The 23,432-nt window shown below is 41.8% G+C and overlaps 1 protein-coding gene across 1 annotated transcript in view; it reads left to right on the forward strand.

Annotated features, from left to right (window-relative positions):
• Nucleotides 1-352: 352 nt before the first annotated feature.
• RNF145 (ring finger protein 145) overlaps nt 353-23,432 on the forward strand; it is a 61,289-nt gene continuing 38,209 nt past the window's right edge. Inside the window, exons 1-2 of the mRNA XM_039485471.1 lie at nt 353-545; nt 14,841-15,054. Coding sequence (XP_039341405.1) covers nt 14,871-15,054 — 184 coding nt within the window. The 5' untranslated portion in view covers nt 353-545; nt 14,841-14,870. The remainder of the gene's footprint in view (nt 546-14,840; nt 15,055-23,432) is intronic.

Consider the following 23,432-nt stretch of genomic DNA (forward strand, 5'->3'; position numbering starts at 1 on the left):
GGGCTGCAAACTGCCGCCCTCGCCAGCCCCCCTCTTCCTTTCTCCCCTTGGTGGGGCTCTGTGACCACAAAACACCCCTCAGGGGCGAAAGGAAGGGGGGGGGCTGGCGAGGGCGGCAGTTTGCAGCCCCGGGGACAAGTGCCCCAGAGGGGGAAACGCAGCGTGCACAGGGTGGGGGCGGGGAGCTCGTGCACCGCCGGTCCCGGGAGGGGGGACGCTCGAGGCGCTGCGCCCCGCGCCGCCCCGGCGGGGGAGGTTCCCGGGCACAGCGGCGACGCGGCTGCTGGGGGGGGGGCCGGGAGCGGTACTTTGTCGGGGGGAGAGGGCGCATGCGCTGCCCGCTGGCGGGGCGGGGCCTGGAGCCGGGGCCGGGCGCAGCGGGGCCTGGCGGTCGCGCGGTCGGTCTGGGCGCCCGGAGCCTGGCGGGGAGGATGGTGCCGCCGCGAGACGCTCTGCCGCCGCCGCCGAGCGAGCGCAGGCCGGGCACCGAGCCGCGGCTCTGACCGAGACCCGCCACCGGGGAGGAGGAAACCTCGTCTGCCCAGGTAACCGGCCGCCCCCTGAGCCTCCTCCCCAAATTCCCTGCGAGGGGCCCCCCTGGGCCCCCGCCGCCCATCCCGCCCAGGGGCCCCCGCCCCGCCCCAACTCCCTGCGAGGGGCCCCCTTGAAGCCCCCAGTCGCTCCACAAATTTCCCCGATTCTCCCCAATCCAGCCCCCTTATTGCCCTCTCCCTTCCCGACTCCCCCACGTTCCCCCCGAGGGCCCCTCTGCACCTCCAACGGGCCCCCTCCCCGAATCGCCCACGAGGCCCCCCCTCCGCCTCCCCAAATTCCCCTCTGAGACCCTCCCCGAACCTCTGCTCCGATCCCCGCGCCCCCGAACCCCCCATTCTCCCCACAAATATCTCCACTCCGTCAGCCCCCGCCCTGCCCGACTCCCCAAGGGCCCCTGAACCTCTGCCCTCCCAAATTCCCCGGAGGGCCCCCCAACCAGCCTTCTCCCCAAATCCCCCACGGGGCCCCCTGCACCCCCGCCCGAGGGCTCCGATTCTTCCCCTCTCTCTCCACAAATACCTCCCGAGGGGGCCCCGATCCCCCCAAACCAGTTCCCTCCGACCCCCAATCCGCCTCCGCAAATACCCCCCTTTGGAGGGGGGGGGCTGAATCCTCCGCGCCCCCCATTCCTCTCCCCAAATACCCCTCCTCCACCCCAATTCTCCTCCTCCGCTGGGCCTCTGAATCCTGCTCGCCCGCCCCGGGCTGCGGGGAATTCCCCGGCCTCTGCTCCCTGCCGGCGGCTCCTGGTTTGCAGCGCGGTGCGGGGGGTTACTGGAGTTCAAACGCAGCTGAGCTCAGCGGGGCCCGAGGAAAGGATGCGAGGGGCTTTGCAGCAGCATCAGTGATTCATGGGACATCTTGCATTGCAGTCAGGGGCAAACAGGAAACAGGTCCCTGGTTAGAAAGGCCCTGGGACGGGGAGGCGGAATTTGGTTTACAAACAGAGAGTTGAACTGTTGGTACAGAGCTTGACTCAAACCCAGAGGATGAGCTGGTGCTGTAGTCGTGACCAAGGTTTATGGCTCAGTGGTAGAGGCTGCAGTGCTCTGGTTCCCCGTGTCTCTATTCACATTCTGGTCTTGCAGCCCTCAGAGAAGGAGACAGGACTGTAAATATCACTAACGCTTTTTTGAGGGCAGACACTGCAAGTTTTTAAGTGTGAAAAACAGCCCCTACCGCAGACTTTGTGCAATTCAGGTAAGGAAGTGAGAAGGAGAGAGGCCTGGTTATTTTAAAAGTATGTGATAATGCTTATGTAAGAGACCTTCTCTTTCTCAGTCTGGTTAACTTTCTCTGCTTTTATTGCTAAAGTCACTTTAGCTGTTTCTTCAAGATCTTCCTTCTCTCTTTACAGTAAGGCTTGTGACATGGTTTTGTATCTTGAATTTTAGTGTACGATGGAGTATGGTCCCATCTGTTGTATGTGCCTTTGACATATGGACCGTTACCAGAATGATGCCTCTCTTTCAGATATAACAACACTTTGGGGGGGGGAAGAAGAGTGCGTGTGAGAATAAGATGCTTGGGGGGGAGGGGGAAGGTTTTTAAAGTTTGGAAAAAAACAAAACAAAACACAAACCAAGATTGGTTTTGCCTACAAAAAGGAACTGTTTTGATTACAGTAATATGTGCAGTTGATTGTCAGTTAACTAGAAGACTTCAGGAGGACCTTTGACACAACTGTAAGTGGTTTGTTTGCATGTGATAGTCTAATGGAATTTTTTTTAACTTTTTTAGTTAGCCTTTTAAACACAAACAAAAATTAGGTGCTTCTGTGGTCCCTTCAGTGTGTGTGTGTACTCTCTTCTGTAGTTTTAATACAAAAATCTTATCTACCAGTTCATCTTCTGGACTGCTATGCTTAGATTTTTTTTTAAAGTAAGTCGGTGTTAGACTGCAGTACATTTTTTTTTCATGTAATATATCCAGGTTTCAAACTGAAAAAACAGGAAACCATTCTGATTTTTGTTTGGTCATGCTGATGTATAGTTTAGTAAAAACAAAGCTTTCATTAGAAATTCATTTTTTTTCTCTTCTGTAAGACATTGCAGATATTAAATCATCACAATCCATTATTTTGGCTGTCCATGCCAACTATTTTAAATAATCAGCTGTCTGTGAAGGAGAGAAACTGCAGCTCTGCCTTGGTTTTAATCAACCTACTACTATATACTGCAACATGCCAAGATTAACATTTTCCTGTACGGAAGACATGCAGGAAGCTTTGTTTGTTAATCCCTAAATTCATTAATATTGTTGCATGATGTAATGAGGCAGTGGTCGTCTTTGAGAGAGATTTTATGTAGTAGGATTGTGACCATTTTACAATACAGAAAAATGGATGTTCTTCCTGGGTCCAAAATATAGTGGGCCAATGTTTATCTTGTTTACACCAGTTTCATGCTGTTGTAAATACATTGAAGTTACTACTAATTCTCTCAGACTGTTTGAACAGACACCAGGGACTCTCCTCTTTGTTGAAGCTGATGGAAATAGATTATTGCCTCAGTTCTTCAGCAGCTTAAGTCTGGGACAGATTTTAAGAAAAAATGCACATAAAGCCAATAAAACAGTAAATGGATTGGTATGTGTCTTTGAAATTGTCCTCTGCCTTATGCTTGGTACTGGCTTCTTTAAAAAAAAAAAAAAAAAAAAAAATCTCCATGCTGTTTACTAAACTGGAGACTGAAGACTCGTATTGGTTCCCTTTTATGGAGACTGTAGGTAATTTCTATTTCAATCCACTAGAACACAGTTTTATATTTAATTTTAAATAATGGACTTCATGTGCGTTGTGCTTTTTTGGATCCAAATACTACATAGAATGTCATTTTAACCATAAGTGCATATACCTTTTTTAACATGTATGTTTGTGGTTATAAAAATTGTATGTTCTAGATGCACTGAAAATACTCTACACATGCCATAGCTGCAGTCATTAAACACTGCGACATAGTATCCCTTGCATTTAGTTTTGTAAGATTCCTTTTGCTTTTGGGTAAGTGATCTGCCTAAGTCACTCCCTTAGGATTTTTTTTTTTTTTAAGTTTTGTCTTAGGCCCTGATTCTGCAAAGTCTTGCCTGCTTAACTTTACTTACATCCCCCTGAAGTAAACAACTACTTGCATTTTGTGAAATTATGTATGCATATAATTTTTTGCAGGATAATGTTCTTAGATTGTGGTATAATTGAACTCTGTATGTTTTTCACCTTGAGAGATGTTTTTCAGCCCTCTGAAACATCCTACAGTACATCATCCCAGTATTTTCTTGTGAAAGTTTTGATGTGTTCACATCTTGAGTTTCCATGTCTTTTTAAATATTTTTTTTTCCTAATGGCAGCAGTCATTCATTCTTCTTTGCTATCACGTAAATCTAGTTGTAGGGAAAAATTCAAGACTGTTAGACAGTCCTGGAGACTGAAGCTCTTTATTCACAGAACAGGTATTTCATAGGTACAAGCAGTGGAAGCTTCCTAAATGCCCAGTGTGCTTCATTGTTGACCTAGAGCAGTGTTTCCCAAACTTGGGATGCTGCTTGTTTAGGGAAAGCCCCTGGCAGGCCGGGCCCGTTTGTTTGCCTGCCGCGTCCGCAGGTTCAGCCGATTGCGGCTCCCACTGGCCACGGTTCGCTGCTCCAGGCCAATGGGAGCTGCTGGAAGCAGCGACCAGTACATCCCTCAGTCCGCGCCGGTTCCAGCAGCTCCCATTGGCCTGGAGCAACGAACCGCGGCCAGTGGGAGCTGTGATCGGCTGAATCGGCAGACACGGCAGCTAAACAAATGGTCCCGGCCCGCCAGGGGCTTTCCCTAAACAAGCGGTGTCCCAAGTTTGGGAAACACTGACCTAGAGGAATCCTCTCTAAAGCCCTGTCCACGCTACATCTTCTAACTGATTGTGTAACCACCAGTTACTGACATGGCTAAGGTGGGAGGGATAGCTCAGCGGTTTGAGCATTGGTCTGCTAAACCCAGGGTTGTGAGTTCAGTCCTTGAGGTGGCCACTTAGGGATCTTGGGCAAAATTGGTGCTTGGTCCTGCTAGCGAAGGCAGGGGGCTTGACTCAATGTCCTTTCAGGGTCCCTTCCAGTTCTATGAGATAGGTATATCTCCATTTATTTATTTAAATGTAGCTTGTGTCCATATACAAGTACCTAAAACTAAGAATGGTCAGTATAACCCACTCACATAGTTGGTTCCTGTAACAAGTTCAGGACACTGTTTCTTTGCAGGGTATTCAGGATACCCTCACGGGGCCCACTTACCCAGTTTGGCTGGTCCTCGTTCCTCCTAGCTTTTGGAGACAAGACATCCAATATTGCATTATCTCATATGCTGCTGTCCTTGCTCTGCAAGCATGTGCTCTGGGCACTCTTGTCCCCTGCAGAAGCACTATCGGATAGTTGCCCAGATTTTCCTAGAATACACTGATACAAACTGATTGGCTAAGGTGACCAACTCTCTGGCTGGTTAGAAGATGTAGAGTTGGACAGGATCTAAGGGTGTTTCAGTCTCCATGTCAGTTCACTCTGTGAACATTTCAGCAGAAATGCCAAATAGAGATGCAATTTGTTATGGTATTGTTAAAGATGTGCTCTCCTGTCTTCAGAGAACTGGACTGAAACCACCAACTAATTTCACACAGTTCACAAAACCAGCAGCCCACTCTTACCTGATCTGGATTTGAACTGATAATACACCTCTACCTTGATATAATGCTGTCCTTGGGAGCCAAAAAACCTTACCACGTTATTGGTGAAACCGTGTTATATTGAACTTGCTTTGATCCACCGGAGTGCGCAGCCTTGCCCCCCCCCCGCACCCCCGGAGCACTGCTTTACCGCTTTATATCCAAATTCGTGTTATATCAGGTGGCGTTATAGCAAGGTAGCGGTGTATATAAATGAAAGGTTCTGTATTTCTTTCATTTCCTGGCTGATCGGGTTCTATGTTGATTTGTTTACCCCCTTTTTCAAGAAACTTTCACCATAGTTCAGTCTTCTTGGGGGACAGGTTTTTACCTATTTGGGTGTAAAGAATAGACGAGGCGTATCATATTTAGTCTGCCTTTAAAGAATACAGCTGTTGTGAAAGTTAGGTGCTTTGGTTGGCACTGTAGGAATACAGAGGATGACATTCTTTGCCCCTTATTATTTATAACCTAAATCAAATACAGACAAGCATTACAGGCCAAACTGGACCCTGCAAACTTACACACATCTGAGGCACCATGAGTAGTCCTGTTTACTTCAATGGGACTAAGTAAGGTGCTTAAAGTTAGGCAAATGTATATGTTTTGTCAGGATTGGTGCCTAAGTAGATGGGAGGTATCAAAGACATATGTTGCACTCTTTGTGTGTGTGTGTGTGTGTACGTGTACATAACAGTACATGGTGGGTTATTGATAGGGGAGTGGAAGAAATTAACTAAAATCTTAAAAAATTTACAGTTATAGACAGTAAATTCTAATCTCCCTGCACGTGGAATTTTCCCATATGCTTCCAGGAGTTAATGGAAGTTAGGAATGTAAAACCTCTACATTTCAAGATCATAGTAAACATCTCTCTAGGCACTTGGCTCACCACTCTTCTGATTATGCTAATAAGATAAACTCACATTTATTCACCCCCTTCCCAGAAGCTCATTCCATAATAGGAAGGGATGATCCACTCTTTTGAGACCCTTTGGCAGAAAAGCATGCATATTGAGTGCCTGTGTGTAGCTTGAATTAAATAATTAACCACAATGGCCTCAATTCACATTTGTCTTTAATTTTGGGTGGGTTATTGGACCCTGAATGTTTTGCCTTTAATTTAACAATTCACTTGCTTTTTAGAGGAAAATAAACACCTCTGTTCACTTGATCTTGTCAGTGCTCTAACAATTCATTTTATTGCACCATATAGAAAAAAATAGTCAATAGTCTGTATACTCAGTAACTTCTTGTTCAAATAGCAAAAATGCTATGTCTGCTTGCTGTACTGCCTCCCTTGTAAAACTCTTAGAATGTAGTGTTCAAATTCAATCTTGATAAGATTTGAAATTGCTGAGCTCCTATAGTAAACCATGAAAACTGGGTTTTAGTGGAAGTACTGACAAGTCCCTAATTATAGTGTTACGATGCATAATATTTTCCATTTGCTGCTTTAGTATAGTTATTTGCAAGTCTGCACCATAGCCAGCCTCTCTTTGCAAAAATATTAGTGTGCTGTCACTGTTCACTTAAAAATTACATGTAATTCATACATTTTGTACTTCCCTTGCTACCCTCTGCCACTGAGCTGGGGCAGGAAGAAAATAATTTAATGAAAACTCTGGAAACAGAACTGTTCTGCTGGATCATCAGTCCCCAACCCAAAATATTGGACTTCTCTGTGGACTTGTATCAGCATTGGATTTTTTTCTGTGTATTTGACACATAACATTGTCCCTCCATTCTGTCTTGTTCTTGTATATTTCAACACTATGCCAGTTTACAAGAATCCAACTCTCTGAAGAACTCAGAATTGTTTTATATTTCAAATCTCCTTCTCCAAAGAAGAAAGCAGACATGCATCTCAATGTCCCTGTGTTATGTGCACACACTCAGAGCACAGCTGGTGGGTCTAATTTTAGGCTTACCAGCCTTGACATTGAATCTTTTAATAGTTCTTAGTCAAAACAGTCTCTGATGCAGCTAGGTGTTCTGTTTTAAATAAATGTTTAACCAAGTTTAGTTTATTCAAAAAAATCAAAGCTTTGCATAGCAGTATTCTTAAAAAAATGTTTTTTTCCCTAGTGTAAGTGGAGCCTATGGACCAAATTCTGCTTTTACACCCATGAATCCAAAATCAGTAGGGTTTCACAGGTATTGGAGCAGAATTTGGACCTACATCCCTTTTCAGTTTCTTTCAGATTTCTCCAAGCTTCTCAAGACATGAGCTTGTGAGGTCTGAGTGCCTTTTCTGCCCATAGTAGCCAGTGGGGGACTGGAGCGCAGATGTGTTGCAGGATGGGGCCCTTAGTGAAGGATTTTCAAAAACACTAGGAGCTGGACTAATTGCTTTCACTGAAGTCGGTGGTATTTTTTACCATTGTCTTCAGTGGGTGCAGTTAAGCCAGCACTGAGTTTTGAAACTATTCCACCTTTAGTGTATTTCTGTAACTACTCACTAAGCATTGTATTTAGGGCTTGTCTACGTGAAGAAATGGTACCGGGTTAGCTTAAATGTGCTTAATTAAACCGGTGTAAATTTTGGGTATGTGGACTCGTATATTGGTTTAAAACTGGTTATATTGATTTAGGTCGTGCCTGTAAATTTATTGATGCAAGCTAATGTAAGTCAGATTTAAACCTATGTGTACATACACAAAGCTGCAATCTGCGTGCATAGACAGAGCCTTGGAAATAAACCTCCTGTTCAAGGGAAAGTTTTGTGAGCTTTTTGTCAGTTTTTAATCAAAAGTTTGCGGGTATTCTTTTCAGCAACATTTTATCTATTGTAATAAATGCACTGGCCATGTTTTTCAAGTTAGTCTCAAGTCAACTTTTGGCCGCTTAGAGTATGTCTACACTACAACCGAGAGTGAACCTCCCAGCCCAGGTAGACACTTATGCTAAAAACATCTGGATGTTCCAGCTAGACACTCAAGCTCCAACCTAGGATGTAGGGTGGGTTTGAGGTCACATGACTAGCTGGAGCCTCCACCAATGCCACAAGACAGCTATTTTTAACATGCTCACTCCCAACTGAAGGGTAGACGTACCCTTAAATGAGTGGCCTGGTTTTTCAGAAGAAGTGGGCATCCAGATGCTCATATTTACTTTTTCCTAAGCATATAAAGGTTTAATGTTTTTTGCCCAATCAAAATAATGTATTTTAAGGTCTTTTTAGCACATATCAAGAGCTTAGAATAATCGACTTTGCTCACATGTAGCACATCATATTGAAACTTGGCAGCAGTTGCATTTTTAGGCCTTAACGCTTGCAGATTTCTAGTGGACATAATTTAAAAGGGTGTCTCATGAATATTGGATGTTTTGTTATGCAGTATGCAGTCTTGTCTCTTTCACAAACAGAAGCTGGTCTAATCAAATATATTACCTCACCCACTTTGTGTCTCTTGTTATGCAGTGACAAGATTTACTATGATTTTCCAGTGTAGCCACTTTCTGTAATATATTGTCTATCAGTTGCACCATGTTATGGTTGTCAAAGTTTGTTTTTAAAACTAGGTTTAGAAATTTTAAACTGTACCCTTAAACAAGACACACATACAGTAGAACCTCAGAGTTACAAACAGCTCTGGAATGGAGGTTGTTAGTAACTCTGAATAAAATGTTGTGGTTCTTTCAAAAGTTTACAACTGTACATTGACTTAATACAGCTTTGAAACTACTATACAGAAGACAAATGCTACTTTCCCTTTATATTTTTAGCAGTTTACATTTAACACAGTACTATGCTGTATCTCTTTCCCCTCCCCCTCCCCCCCGCGCTGCTGCTTGGTTGCATACTTCCAGTTCCAAATTAGATGTGTGGTTGATTAATCAGTTTGTAGCTCTGGTGTTTGTAACTCTGAGGTTCTACTGTATAGTTCCCTTTTCTTAAGCTCCCAAGTATAGGTTTGTGAATTTGGAAAGGAAAAGCAAGCTTGCCCAATTGTCCCAATTAACTTAGTTATTCGTGGCCCCATTTAGCACTCTGTGTTTGGGAAAGCAGGTAAGTTCTGCTTGAGTTTGTGGTGTGTAAGGGGTATTGAATAGGGCCCTTAAATAGAAACTTAACTTTTCTTGTTCTGCATATGTACATGTTATGCCATACAGCTGATTGGTCAAATATGACTCTTGGATATATGAGCTTTTTAATCAAGTCCATGTGTCCCCCTAGGTGTACTTCTTTTTTAAACAACAAATAGTACAAACTTGTAGATCAACATGGTTGTCAAGCTGTACCTTAAATGCTTTTAAAAAATTGCAAAATGTGTAGACCATTTGGCCGCGCCCACCCTCCCCCAAGGATTGGTGAATTTATGTATTTGGAAAAAACAGGACTTAAAATTCACAGTACCTTTAACTTTTTTTCACATAAGCTCTTAAACGATATTTATCTTGACTTTTTTTTTTTCTGAGTATAGGCTTGCAATTTCAAATCAATCTGACTAAAATTTTCTTCTCTATATTCAGCCTGCATCCAAAATTGTTTTCTTCAAAATACTATTTTAATACATAAAGCCCTTTTTAATTTATACCACAGCAAAAATATATGTACCATATATACTCGTTCATTAGCCCGCTCATTTATAAGCTGACCCCCCCCTCCCCCAAAGATGGTTAGGTAAAAATAGCAAAAACTGTATGACCCTTTCATAAGCCGACCCTATATTTCAGGGGTTGGCAAACTTTTTGGCTCCTGGCCTGTTAGGGTAAGCCACTAGCGGGCCGGGATGTTTTGTTTGCCTGGAGTGTTCACAGGCACAGAGCTCTTCAGCTCCCAGTGGCTGCGGTTTGCTGTTCCCAGCCAATGGGAGCTGCAGGAAGTGGCGCACTTTCCACAGCTCCCATTGGCTGTGAATGGCAAACCGCAGCCACAGAGAACTGAGGGACTCCATGCCTGCAGACACTCCAGGTAAACAAAATGACAATGTATTAGATATTCAATTCAATGATTCCATAGAGTTTAAAATCATCAAATTTTGGTGTAGACCCATTTATAAGTTGACCCCCCACTCTTTGATGTGTCACTTTTTTACCAAAATATTTGGCTTATGAACGAGTATATATGGTAAATTATTTGCAGGGTGTTTTGTGCGGTCAGAACAGTGTTTTAACACTGTTGGACAGTGGTTTTGCTTATTCATATTTTAGGATACTTGTGATATTGTTTTTGACTTTTTAAAATTCTTCTTGCATGCTATTGTGTAATGCTTTTTAGAAAGATATTGTGTGGGAATTATGGTGTATGGTTGTTACTGTGTTTGTATGAGGTGGAAAGATGTGCTGTGTTTCGAGTTTACAGTTCTGTTAAAATAGTGGTAAGGGTGGGAATTGTATACAAAAATCAGTCTGAATTTATAAAATTGAAAAAACCCTACAACGCATGATTTACTGAGATCAGAGTGAGAGGGCCACTTTGTAAATTTGTCAGGACTACTTGGTTTTGGCTTTTTTTTTTTAAATCAAGTGCTATATAAAAATAATTACACATCTTCCTGAGAGCTGTGGAAGGTGGGCTACCATTGGTGGACAGTATTGGCCTCTGATTGCTTTAACTCTTCTAGAGCTGAAAACACTTTGTGTCCCTAAGCCTTGTGCAAGTCTTAATACACCCTTCCCTCCCACCTGTAAAACTTACCATGAATTACGATTTTTTTTACAGTATCTTATTTTTGAGGACTTATGTGAGACTTAGGCCAGGTCTACACTACTGCTGCTGATCGATCTAAGCTACGCAATTTGAGTTACGTTAGTAGCATAACTCAAGTCAACGTAGCTTAGATCTACTTATTGTGGGGTCTGCAGTACGTGATGTCAACAGGAGACACTCTCCCACTAACATTGCTTCTGCCTCTTGTTGAGGTGGAGTACAGAAATCAATGGGAGAGCACTCTCCCATCTATTTAGCGTGTCTTCACTAGACCCACTAACTCAATGCCACTGCATCCCTTCCAGCAGTGCTGATTTAGCTATGCAGTGAAGACAAGCTTTTAAAGTGGTGCATATCCCTCATGCCAGTCCTCTGCACAGAGGTTAATGTCATCCAGTATGATGGCACTGAAATGTAATTCCAGTATTTTAAAACATTTTTTTAAATTTAAACTTCTGCATTTCATAGCCAACCAGTAGTGGTGAGCATCGTGATTAAAAAATAAAACCTAAGTTTGCAATGAGCAGCATCCCAAAGTAAGGTACTGTAAACCATTTTCCATCTTGCTGTGATTAGTTTAACAATATTAGAAGAACATTAATATTTCAGCAGAATAGTCTGGTTTAGTTTTGTGCTGGGCTTCCATATTGCCTTGGTTCACATTATTTTATTATTTTTATAGCCAGTCATGATAGTCTTAAAAATACCAATAGTAATTGCACTTTTGAAATGCATTTCACAGCTTTTTCAAAATGAGAGGCATCTTTTTGCCTTTGCAAATTGTTCAGACTGTTGGACAGAGTACAGTTCTTCTGAAATGTTCCTCTGATATTTGGGACATTCAGCCCTTTGAGCCTGGTTTGGGACATAGATCTCCAACAGTGAGAGTTTCCACTTGCTTAAACAGTTTCCCACTGCTGGGTTTGAAGTCACAGATGCTCATGCTGCATCATCTCTCCACAGGCCCTGTTCTCTCTCTCACCACCTCACTTAATAAACAATGACTTCCTTATAAAGGTTCCTCAAATAGCAATTGATCCTGAAAACAAAAAAATTGGAAAATTTTTAACACACAGATGCCTGAAAAAATTTAATAGTTTTAGCCTCCCCTTCTAGTCTGCTTCTCTCAGCACCTCTCCAGATCCACTCACCTGAAAATAGGTCCAGGATGGGAGTGAACTGAAAATGGTTATTGAGTTGCTGGTGATCTGTGTGAAATGCATTGCCTTATTGCCATTCCTACAGTGGACAGGTCTCGTCTTCATGAAAACCATTACAGTTAGCCTTCAGCTAAGACTTTTAGCTGGTGCCATGGGCTGAATGTGCACGGAGACTAAACCTATTCACTTGTTAATAGGGTCTTTCCAGTTTATGACTGAGGTACATTAACAGGTAATTACAAAACCCTGCACTGCTATCAATCTAGCCCAGTTCATGAGTACAGCTCAGGGCTTGGCTACACTTGTGAGTTGCAGTGCTGGTGGAGGCTTTCCAGTGCTGCAATTAGTAACTGTCCACACCTGCAAGGCACATCCAGTGCTGCAACTCCCTGGCTGCAGCGCTGGCTGAACACCTGGTCTGCTTGGGGTGTAGCGAGTGCAGCGCTGGTGATCCAGTGCTGCTCGTCAAGTGTGGACACACACCAGCGCTGTTATTGGCCTCCAGAGTATTAGGAGATATCCCAGAATGCTTTTAAGTAAATTACTCTTTTGTTTTGTTATGCAGCCTCTCTTTGTTTTGTTGTGAACTCGGAGCTCCCGGAGCTGCTTATCTAAACAAACACAGCTCCTGTTTGCTGTGATCAATCTTAAGTGACTGTGAAGAATCAAATGAGAGAACCCCCTGCCTACCTCATTCACAGGGGTTGAGTGTTTGTTTGATGAGAGAAACGGGGGAGGGGAGAAAGGGAGTCCATGCTGCTTATCTGGTCTGCAGGCTGTTTGCAATTAAGAGTAAGGGGTTTGGAAAATTTTCTGATTTTCAAGGCAGTAAGCTAACACACAGTGTCAGCTCCAAAAATCCCCTCTCTCTCTCTCTTCCCCCGCTCCCTGTCACACTACACCCCACCCCCCTCTTTTGAAAAGCGTGTTGCTGCCACTTGAACGCTGGGATAGCTGCCCATAATGCATCACTCCCAGCAGCGCTGCAAATGCTGCAAATGTGGCCACACTGCAGCGCTGGTAGCTGTGAATGTGGCCACACACCAGTGCTGTTCCTACACAGCTGCACGACCAGCACTGCAAACTCCCAGTGCTGCAACTCTCAAGTGTAGCCAAGCCCTCACTTTACAAACAAACCAAACCCTAATTCCAGAGTACTACTGTAATGGGCCATTGTAGTGAATTACATTAATATAATCAGGATGGAGCTGCCTTACTGATTTTTTTTTTAATCTAAAAGAAATGTTTGCATAAATATATACAAACAGAGGTCAACAAATGCCACAAATAATAAAAGCAAGATTAGACTTTTAAAGTTATTTCAAGCCACAGGGAGGAAGCAGACCTAAAATGTCATGATTGTACAATGCAGTGTTGTAGCCATGTCACTCCCGGGATATTAGAGAGACAATGTGGGTGAGGTAGTATCTCTTATTTTCTTTCTCACCACCGTGTCTCTCTTACAATTATGGAGAGAAGGTGGGTGAGGTAATATTTTTTATTGGACCAACTTCTTTGGTGAAAGAGACAAGCTTTTGAGCTATGCAGAGCTTTTCTTCAGGTCTGGGAAAGGTTCTCTGAACCCTGGTCCACACTACAGCACATCTAATGAAGCGCTCTCGGCATAATAAAATCACCTTGCAAGTGGCACATGTCTGCACCAGGAGGTAGATCGGTAAGTGCTCCACTCAAGGGAGTGGATTTTCTACACCTCTGTGTAACATAGTTATACCAACATAAGTCTGCAGTGTAGACCTGGCCTGAGCCTATGTTCACACCAGCACTTCTGTTGGTGTAACTTATGTCGCTCAGAGGAAAGGCTTATTCACACCCCTGAGTGACAAAGTATTCCAACATAAGCTCTAATGTAGACTTTACGGTGTAGACCCGGCCTCAGGCTGACTTATGTTGGTATAACTGCGTTGCTCAGGATTGTAGAAAATCCACAGCCTTAAGTGAAGCACTTACCCCCAGTGTAGACAGCATTGTGTCAACGAGAGGGCTTCTCCCATCTGTGTTGCTTTGCTACCGCCTCTCAGGGAGGTGGATTAACTACACCAAGGGGGAGAAGTTCTCCTGTCAACATAGTAGTGTCTTCACTGAAGTGGTACAGTGGTGCTGCTGCAGCATTTTAAGTGTAGACCTGCCCTGATTTTCTTTCCCAGACCTGAAGAAGAGCTCTGTGTAGTTTGAAAGTTTGTCTCTCTCACCAGCATAAGTTGGTTCAATAAAAGATACTCTTTCACTTACCTTGTCTCTCAAATATCCAGGGACCAACATGGCTACACCACCACCTAAAAGGTTATTGTAAAAAGTTGTTTCAAAAACAGCTTAATTTGTTGTTGCTTAACACTTTAAAAAACGATTTTTACTTGGCATGTATTTCAAAAGCTGCTTCATCTGAGAAGGCTATAGAGCAAGATTTCAAGTTGAGCTGGGAATTACCAAGTGGTCTCTCTAGGTTTTTTTCTGCTGCTCTTTGTTGGCTCTAAAACCCAAGTATGTTTACTAATGAGAGTTTTCATAACACATTTTCAGATTGTCCAAAATAAATAATAAAAGCACAGTAAGTCCTTATGGAAAATAGCTAGCAAAACTTCTCTCAATATAGCAAAAAAGCAAAAGCTATGCTGTCTGGATTTTTGAGTTTAGCTCAATTGATTCATTTACTGATATATGGCCCCACAGTGTTCTTCATTCATACATTCATGATGCCTAATGGCTGGCTGTACAGTGAGATTGATTTGATTACTTTTGTCTGTCTTGTGCTATTTACAGTCTGCTGCAAGTTTATTGAAAAGGAACAGAATGGCTGCAAAGGAGAAGTTGGAGGCAGTGTTAAATGTGGCCCTGAGGGTCCCAAGCATCATGCTCTTGGATGTCTTGTACAGATGGGATGTCAGCTCCTTCTTCCAGCAGATCCAAAGAAGTAGCCTCAACAACAATCCCCTTTTCCAATACAAGTACTTGGCCCTCAACATGCACTATGTGGGTAAGTCTGTACACCTCACAGAGATGATAGTTTCAAATTAATATTTTTGCTGCAAGAATGTTAAGAATGCAGTAAAATAATAGTATATTTTGGCTGGAACATCTCTTTTGGTCTGCCTAATAAAATGGTGCTGTTTATCCTAGCAGTACAGAGATCCCTTTCTAGAATCTCCTAATGAATTATCAGAATGAGGTTTATTGCATAGCCTTAAAAGGATTTATGATACATATCACATATGAGTTGGGTGAAATGCTACTAATGCACGGGAAGAACGGAGTACCAGAATGGGATGGTTTTATCAGGTACTGCTGTGCATCTGACAGATGAACAGGAGAGACAGAATGGTTAATTGTGATGTAAAAATTAACCTAGTTGCTTGAAGCTAAATAAAAGACTAGAAAGAAGGAAATAAACTGCTGCCTCTGAACTGTGGCCTGCAGCTTGACAAAAACCAGCTTTCAAACTCTTATAACTTGAACTCAGTACCAATATGACACTTTGGGTTAAAGTCTTAAGCCTTCAAAATAGTACAAGCACCGACAGTGGATTGGAGTGTGTAACAAATCCATGTGCTGCAGACAGAATTTCTGGATAAATTACTCACAATTCAGGGAACTGGAAGTAGAAGCTCAAATGCCAGAGGCCTGTTTTTAGGGAGATGAAAGGATCCTGGTTCTGGGACCAACTCTGAAGGGGTGTGTGTGTGATTGGCTACAGTATGTGGATTAATTACAGATTGGTTCCCCATTGTCACATTTGAACTCCTGTGAAACTCAGATGATAACTTTGGGGGGGCATTAGTATGTAACTTACTTCTACGTTTGTAATACTGCTTTGGCCTAGAGAGGATAAAGAGAACCTGCAGCTACAGCCAGCTGTGGGAAATATCCTTCAGCTCCGCTACATGAAGGCCTGTGTTTTTGGAGCAGTAAAACTAGGTTTTTAATCCTCGCTCTGTGGGTGTAAGCAAGTGATTTTTTTTATCTATTACATTTTTGCCTGATTACAAATGAAAATATGTTCTATGGCCCATTGTTTGCTGATTTAATGTGAGGCTTGTGGAGAATTTCCGGAATATACTTCCTGCTCTTTAATGTAAAACTACCAGGAGTAGTAGCTGCCTTTCAGGGGGAGAGGTAGGTTGGGATGGGAATAATGGGGTAGTACCCGTTTGACAATACCTACAATAACTATAGGATACTTAATGCATATGGTGGCAGTTGTGCAAATAAACGTTCACTTGCAACGAATATTTTCAGGAATTTTAGTTCACAGAATCAGTTTGTAATATAAAAGCAGCTGCAGAATAAGTTAATTATTAGAGAAATATGCTTAATATCATATCTCTGAAACAACTCTTCTTTATGGTCATTTGCTACAGTATTACTCAGCTGGGTGCCTAGAATGATGCGGTCTCACTTTTCTTTCCCTTTTTGCCTTCTCTTCCTCCTCCTTGCTTCTTTCTACATCGATAATTTCACTTCTTACTTTTAAAATATTGAGTCTTTATGCTGCTACTGCTCCAATTTGTAATTGTTGCTCTGGGAGAAATTCTATGACATTGTTTTTATACAAAGTTGCACTTGTTTAGCTAAAATCGGTTTTGAATCTGGTTTATATTTGTAGAAAACCCTGTGGATACTCTTAAATTGCTATAACTTTGGCTTATATTGACCTATCTTAAGTTGATCCCTTGCTGATTTAAACTAAATCACTTTACCATGGTTAAATTGGTTTCTGTCCACACAGGTTTTTTTGTTTTTGTTCTGATTTAGTTAAATCAGTTTAAAAACACACCTTTACCTAAGCCAGTGCAACTTTCTGTAAACCACAGAGGAGGATGAGATAAACAAAATCCTTCCCCTCCCAATTGGGGAGGGCGGAGAGGAGGGAGATTTCAAATCTACTTGGGAAAGATATCTATCAATGAAGGGCTTGATTAGCATAGCAACTTGCTGTAAGCACGTTTCAAAAAATCTACTTTTAAAATTTGGATATAAAAATGTGCCAGTTGGCTAAGCCTCTGGTCACATTTACAGCAGCAAAAGCAGGATTTACAGCAGCAAAAGCAGAAAAAATATTGCTGCCACTTGGTGGTGGTCACTGAATTAATTCCCACTAACACAATAGGGCAAAGGCTCAAACAGACACACCCAATTTCCTGACCAGAACTAGGCACCCCTCATATGCCAGTCCACCTCAGGCAAATGCTTGGGTGAAAGATGAGATTTAGAATGCCCTGAAGGTCAGCAAACTTTGGCAGACTTAACAACTTCCATAGTTGAAGATCCTACACAGGAAATGTTATCTGCAGAGCTCAGCTGTAGGGATTGTTAATAGGAGCTTCTTGGCTGTTAACTGTGCTCCCCATTTCTAATTCAAAAGGGACTGAAATACAATACAAGCTCCCAAACCCAGAAACAGATCTGTTTTGAGTTTCTTAGATGGTTGGTTGTACTGCAGTTTTGATTCACCCCCGCCCCACCAGCCATTAGTACTAGGAATTAAACCAAAGCCTCTGGCGCATAGCTAACCCTGCAGGCTGGCCCTTCCCCCCTCACATTCTTTCATAAAAAAAAAAAGAAGCCAGATCTGTACAAGAAAAATTATCTGCTCCTGACAACAGTTTTAAACACCAGTTGAGCTGTACATAGTTTAACTGTAAGTATAGACTAGGAAAACCACAGACAAACATTTCCCGATAGAAACATCAAGCTTAAGCAGACACATTTTGTTAATCTAATTTTGTAACCTGCTTTAAAAAAAAAGGGGGCGGGGGGGGAGAGAGAGAGAGAGAAAAAAGCTTTTCACTAATGTCCAGTTCCTGTCTCTGAAGGTCCACGAGTGATTCCAGCCACAGTGCTGTGGTATACAAAGACGACCAGTACTGGGCTGAGCATTTTCAGGTTTTATAATCTCTAGTGCGTTTTGTGTGTGATATGTATTTATTTCTTCCCTCAGGGCACCATACTATAGAGTCAAAATCTTAGAATCGTAGAACTGGAAGGGACCTCAAGAGGTCATCTAGTCCAGTCCCCTGCACTGCAGGACTAAGTATTATCTAGACCATCCCTGTTAGGTGTTTGTCTAACCTGCTCTTAAAAATCTTCTATGGAGGTTGTGGACTCCCCATGATTAGCATTTTATTACATTGCTTAAACACCCTGACAGCAAGTTTTTCCTGATGTCCAACCTAAACAGCCCTTTTGCAACAATTTAAACCCATTGCCACTTATCCTATCGGAGGTTAAAAAGAACAATTTTTCTCCCTCCTCCTTGTAACAACCTTTTAAGTACTTGAAGACTGTTATCATGTCCCCTCTGTCTTCTCTTCTCCAGACTAAACAAACCCAGTTCTTTCAATCTTCCCTCATAGGTCATGTTCTCTAGACCTCTAATCATTTTTGTTGCTCTTCTCTGGACTTTCTCCAGTTTGTCCACATCTTTCCTGAAATATGGTGCCCAGAACTGGACACAGTACTCCAGTTGAAGCCTAATCAGCGCAGAGTGGAGCGGAAGAATTACTTCTCGTATCTTGCTCACAACGCTCCTGCTAATACATCCCAGAATGATGGTTTTTTTGCAACAGTGCTATGCTGTTGACTCATATTTAGCTTGTGATCCACTATGACCCCAGATCCCTTTCTGCAGTACTCCTTCCTAGGCAGTCATTTCCCATTGTGTGTATGTGTGTAACTGATTGTTCCTTTCTAAGTGGAGTACTTTGCATATGTCCTTATTACATTTCATCTTATTTACTTCTGACCGTTTCTCCAGTTTGTTCATATAACTTAGGATGAAAATTCAATCCTCCAAAGCACTTGCAACTCCTCCCAGCCTGGTATCAGCTGCAAACATTATAAGTGTAATATCTATGCCATTATCTAAATCATTGATGAAGATATTGAACAGAACCGGACCCAGAACTGATCGCTGTGGGACCACACTCAATTTGTCCTTTCAGCTTGATTGTGAACTACTGATAATTACTCTCTGGGAACAGTTTTCCAACCAGTTTTGCGCCCACCTTATAGTAGCTCCATCTAGGTTGTATTTCCCTAGTTTGTTTGCAAGACAGTATCAAAAAACAAGATATACCAAAGTCAAGATATACCACATCTGCCACTTTCCCTGGTAGCATGTGTGTGTATATACACGCATATCTGTACACTCACACATATTCTGTCCTACACTGTGTTAATGGTTATGCCTTTCTGCATGTGAATTTTTCTCTAGAAAGAAAAATATTGATCTCTCTACTAGACTTTTTTCCTTTCTGGCAAGTTTACCTGGCTTGCCTAAGCCATTGTCATTCCTTTGCCTAATACACCAGAAGAAGTAAAATCATTTGGTAAAGGTTGAACAGCATGTACTTGCACATACGTTTAAGACACTCGGAAGTAACTCTAATACAAGAGTATAATGCATTAATTTCCATGATAGTCCTTGTTACTATAATACCAGTGAGGGTAATTAACCACTGGAACAGATTACTGAGGGATGTGGGAAATTCTCCATAACTTGAAGTCTTTAAATCAAAACTGAGTATATTTCTAAAAGCTATGCTCTGGTTCAATCACATCATGTTGGACTAGATACAGGAATCTCTCTGGGTGAAATTGATGGTCTGGGCTATGCAGAAGGTCAGACTAGATAATCAGGGTCCCTTCTGGCCTTAAAATCTACTTAATCACACTTTAATATTCTCTCTAAAGTTTTTAGTGCACCCCTCAATTGTCTGTTGGCCAGATAGTAATTAAAGGATGGTGGCACATACTTTCGCTGTTTTGTAATCTTGATGTGCAGGCTGAAAGTTAAATACACTAGGACTCTAACCCAACTTCAAATGGAAAATGAAATTAGTTTGGATCCTTCAGCTACATGCAGTATGAAAAGCAGTGCAAATAATTCAGTCTTTTCATAGCACAGCAGATTCAGATCTCTAATCTTATTTTCTATTTTAGCTCATCTAAACTTTTTTCTCCAAGGTTGAAAAATTTATATTCATTATAAACAGTACTTGGGGGTGTGACCCCAGAGGGGGGGTATTAGGCCCCTATAACTCTCCATAGAGACCTTTGTCAGTGGCTTATCAGTACTCAGGGTCAGGTCCTGGCTGTCTTTATCCTCCCCTTCATCCTTTCCTATAAAAGAACATTGCTATGCCTGCTGGGAGACTCCGTAACAGCAGTTTCTGGAGAGGCAGAACACGGTGAACCTGTTTGCAAAGTACTTAATTGTTATCAATATTAATGTAGCAATTCTGGGGGGTCACTAGGGCCCCTGTATATTACTAGGAAAAAAGCTGTGCTAAGAAACAGGTTTTTTAGAAAGGCTTTAAGTTTCTTCGCAATGTGGACAGGGCCTAATTTGATTTTAAATGTTTTACTGTATATTTTTAAAGACTCTTTTAACTAAATTAAACTAGTCACGCTGGCAACAAAACTGCTAAGTTGAAATGGTTTCCTAGTACAGTCTTGGGTCACATAGACCTGCTGTTTCAGACAGTGCTAGTTGCTCCTGCCAAAATCTCCCAAGTTTATCCTCCTCAGTTGAGCAGTCAGCTGCTTCTATTTGCTCTTCCTTGATGAAAGACAGAGGAGTGGCAGAAGCCATAATGTTTTTCCTCTAAAAGGACTGAGATGTGATGGGAGGCCTGTAGCATGCTGATGGGCAAATAGTGAGTCAGTTGAAGATAAGAGAATAGGTATTATCCAGAGCCTTAACCTGTAATCATGGTGTGATTCTGAATTATGGTCATTATTGCACTAATATAGTGCACTCCCAAATTGCACTAAATAACTCATTTTTACTTGCTTAAGAGTGAACATGCTTACAGTAGGGGATCAGGGAATGATTTAGGGCAGTGTCCTACCCAATGGTGAATTCTTTGCCATCTAAACGTTAAGACCTTGGAACGACAAAGTCACTGTTAAGAGTTTAAGTTCTCAGGCAAATGGAACATATAAATTTGTGACATAAAGTAGTAGTATGTAATGGCAACTTCCTGAACTGTCGCTAATACCTTAATCACTCAGCCAATAATATTAGGTGCATTTGTGTAGAGGGTTGAAAGGAGGAGAAGCCATCTGAACTCGCTGTTATCAGATGCTGCTGTATCATTTTCACCTCCTTATGTCTAGGCTAATGTGAATTTAATTACTGACTAGATTTGCTCTTGCAATTTAAGGGTACAGATATCTGGAATGCGCGCGCACACACACATATCAACAACCCCCTTCTTATCCACAGCTCCAGGTTGAGAGGGGAAGCAGAGTCAATCTACTCCCAAGACAAATTTCCTCCCAACAAATAAAGGGTGCAGGATGGGGGAAGCATATCTCATATCCCTGCTTCTTTCTAAAGTATTCACCCTTCTGTTTACTGAAGCGATCTGAAATCTTGAGCCAATGCACATTTATACAGTTATCTTTACTTTTATGTTCAGGCAGGATTTAGTTAAGTGAGTAATGGAACAAATTTTCAACTGTTCTATTTTAAAACATAGCTATTTTTAAGTAAAGACCAAGTCATAGGACTGTGTTCATCTTATTTTTTTCTTCCAAAAATTTCCCTGTAATGTTATCAAGATCACTTGCTGGCTTGAGCTCCTTGGATAAAAGACCTTATATGTTTCAGTTAACAGTCACAACAGAAGGGCTAAAGAATTCCTGCCACACTCAGATTTTAGCAGTCTTTTTTTCTTCTTTCCTTTCTCAGTATTGTGGATTGCCAAACTGTGTTACTGCTATTCCAGTAGGTGCTCCAGGCTCTTGCTGAGCTGGTTTCTCTGCTTGGTGTTTCCTTTAGATAATATTTCCTAGTACAAAGTTTAGGTCTTTATATTGCTGATACTTGTCAACACACTTTTTACACCTTCTTAACAAAAGCTCTGCTTAAAAAGAGACTTGGAATCATTTATAAACCTTTTGAGTTTTCATGGTTACTGTAACATTTTGAGTGCTGGTCCAGAATGCAGCAGCCCATATTAATTTTAAGTACCCAGTCAACAGAACCATCATCTTTTCAGATCCGTACCATTGCTTCACATCATACTGTGTATTGATTTCAAATGCATATATTTTTTAAGATTCTCTTGGGTGTAATTCACTAATGAGCAACCTTTTAATATGATAATTTGTATACAAATGAGATTTTCTGAATAGTCCAACAAGGTCAGACTCAACAACCAAAGTGATTGTTGAAACTGCTACTTAAAGCTTCTGTGCAAAATTTAGTTCTTTCCTCCTACTTCTGTTCAGAGTGCCCAGTCTGTTACAGCTTTAGAAACCAAATAAACCTTTATTTTCTGTTAGTTTTGATTATCTTAATCATGTTTTATTGTTAAGCTCTCTCCAATATCCCGGTGACATGTGCAGTGCATTTTGTTGAAATAATCATCCCCTTGCATAATTAGGCTACTCCCACTTGGTTCTTTCAATAATGACCCAATTTACCATCATGGAAGTCACGACTATCATGAGCCAAAGGCTCAGTTATGATAAGAGCCTACGTTACTTAATTCACTATCATGGAAGAACTGTGAGAGCTCTCTGAAAGAATCCAGCAAGGGAGATAGCTGACTCCCTACATTGCTGATCGTCAGAATAAAGGAAATTGAGTACAGTGCTAGTTGGGCTTTTTAATTTCAAACAGATATTTGAAATGATTGAATGACACTAAATGTGTTTGGATAATTAGAACAGGAAGACATATTGGCATGTATGATAGTTTAGATAACCACTGTATGTACTGAAGAGTTTATATGTTTATAAAGTTGATAGTTTTTTGCATGTTGGCATGTCCGTGTGTGTATTTGTCAGTATATTTTCTGCATTGTGCAAAGTAACTGATGGTACCAAGAGAGCAAAATGTACACTTAGTAACTTGAACGACACAAATGTTGCATGATAATTATATTTGATTGGGAAGCCTTTCCTGATCTTTTTAAAGATAAAGTATGTTGATTCTAGATTTATGAGGCTGTCTGCCAAAAGGTTACTTAGCTCATAAATGAGCTGATTTGTGGTTCCCTAATCTATTGAACTCTTGCATAAACACTTTTTTTTTTTTTGTTGAGGAAGACGTTCTTTGGTATTGTTTACAAAAATCTTGGCTCCCAGTAAGCGTGTTAAATTTTAAAAACCAGCACGCTAACACTGCATTGAAGAATTATTTAGTTAACACAGGCAGGAGAGTACAGAAGAAGCTACCCCTGTTGCTACTGTTGTTGGCTGGCTGGTAGGGAACACTGATATGGCTTTTGACATTATATCTAGTCTTAGTGGCTAGACGTGTGGATTAATTTCAGCTTTGAAAATTTTTCATGAATTGTGCCTATAGGTCATATCTAATGCAGGAGATCGTCTTGCACGTGT

This window comes from Mauremys reevesii, linkage group 8 (genome assembly GCF_016161935.1).
Source record: "Mauremys reevesii isolate NIE-2019 linkage group 8, ASM1616193v1, whole genome shotgun sequence".
Lineage (NCBI taxonomy): Eukaryota > Metazoa > Chordata > Testudines > Geoemydidae > Mauremys > Mauremys reevesii.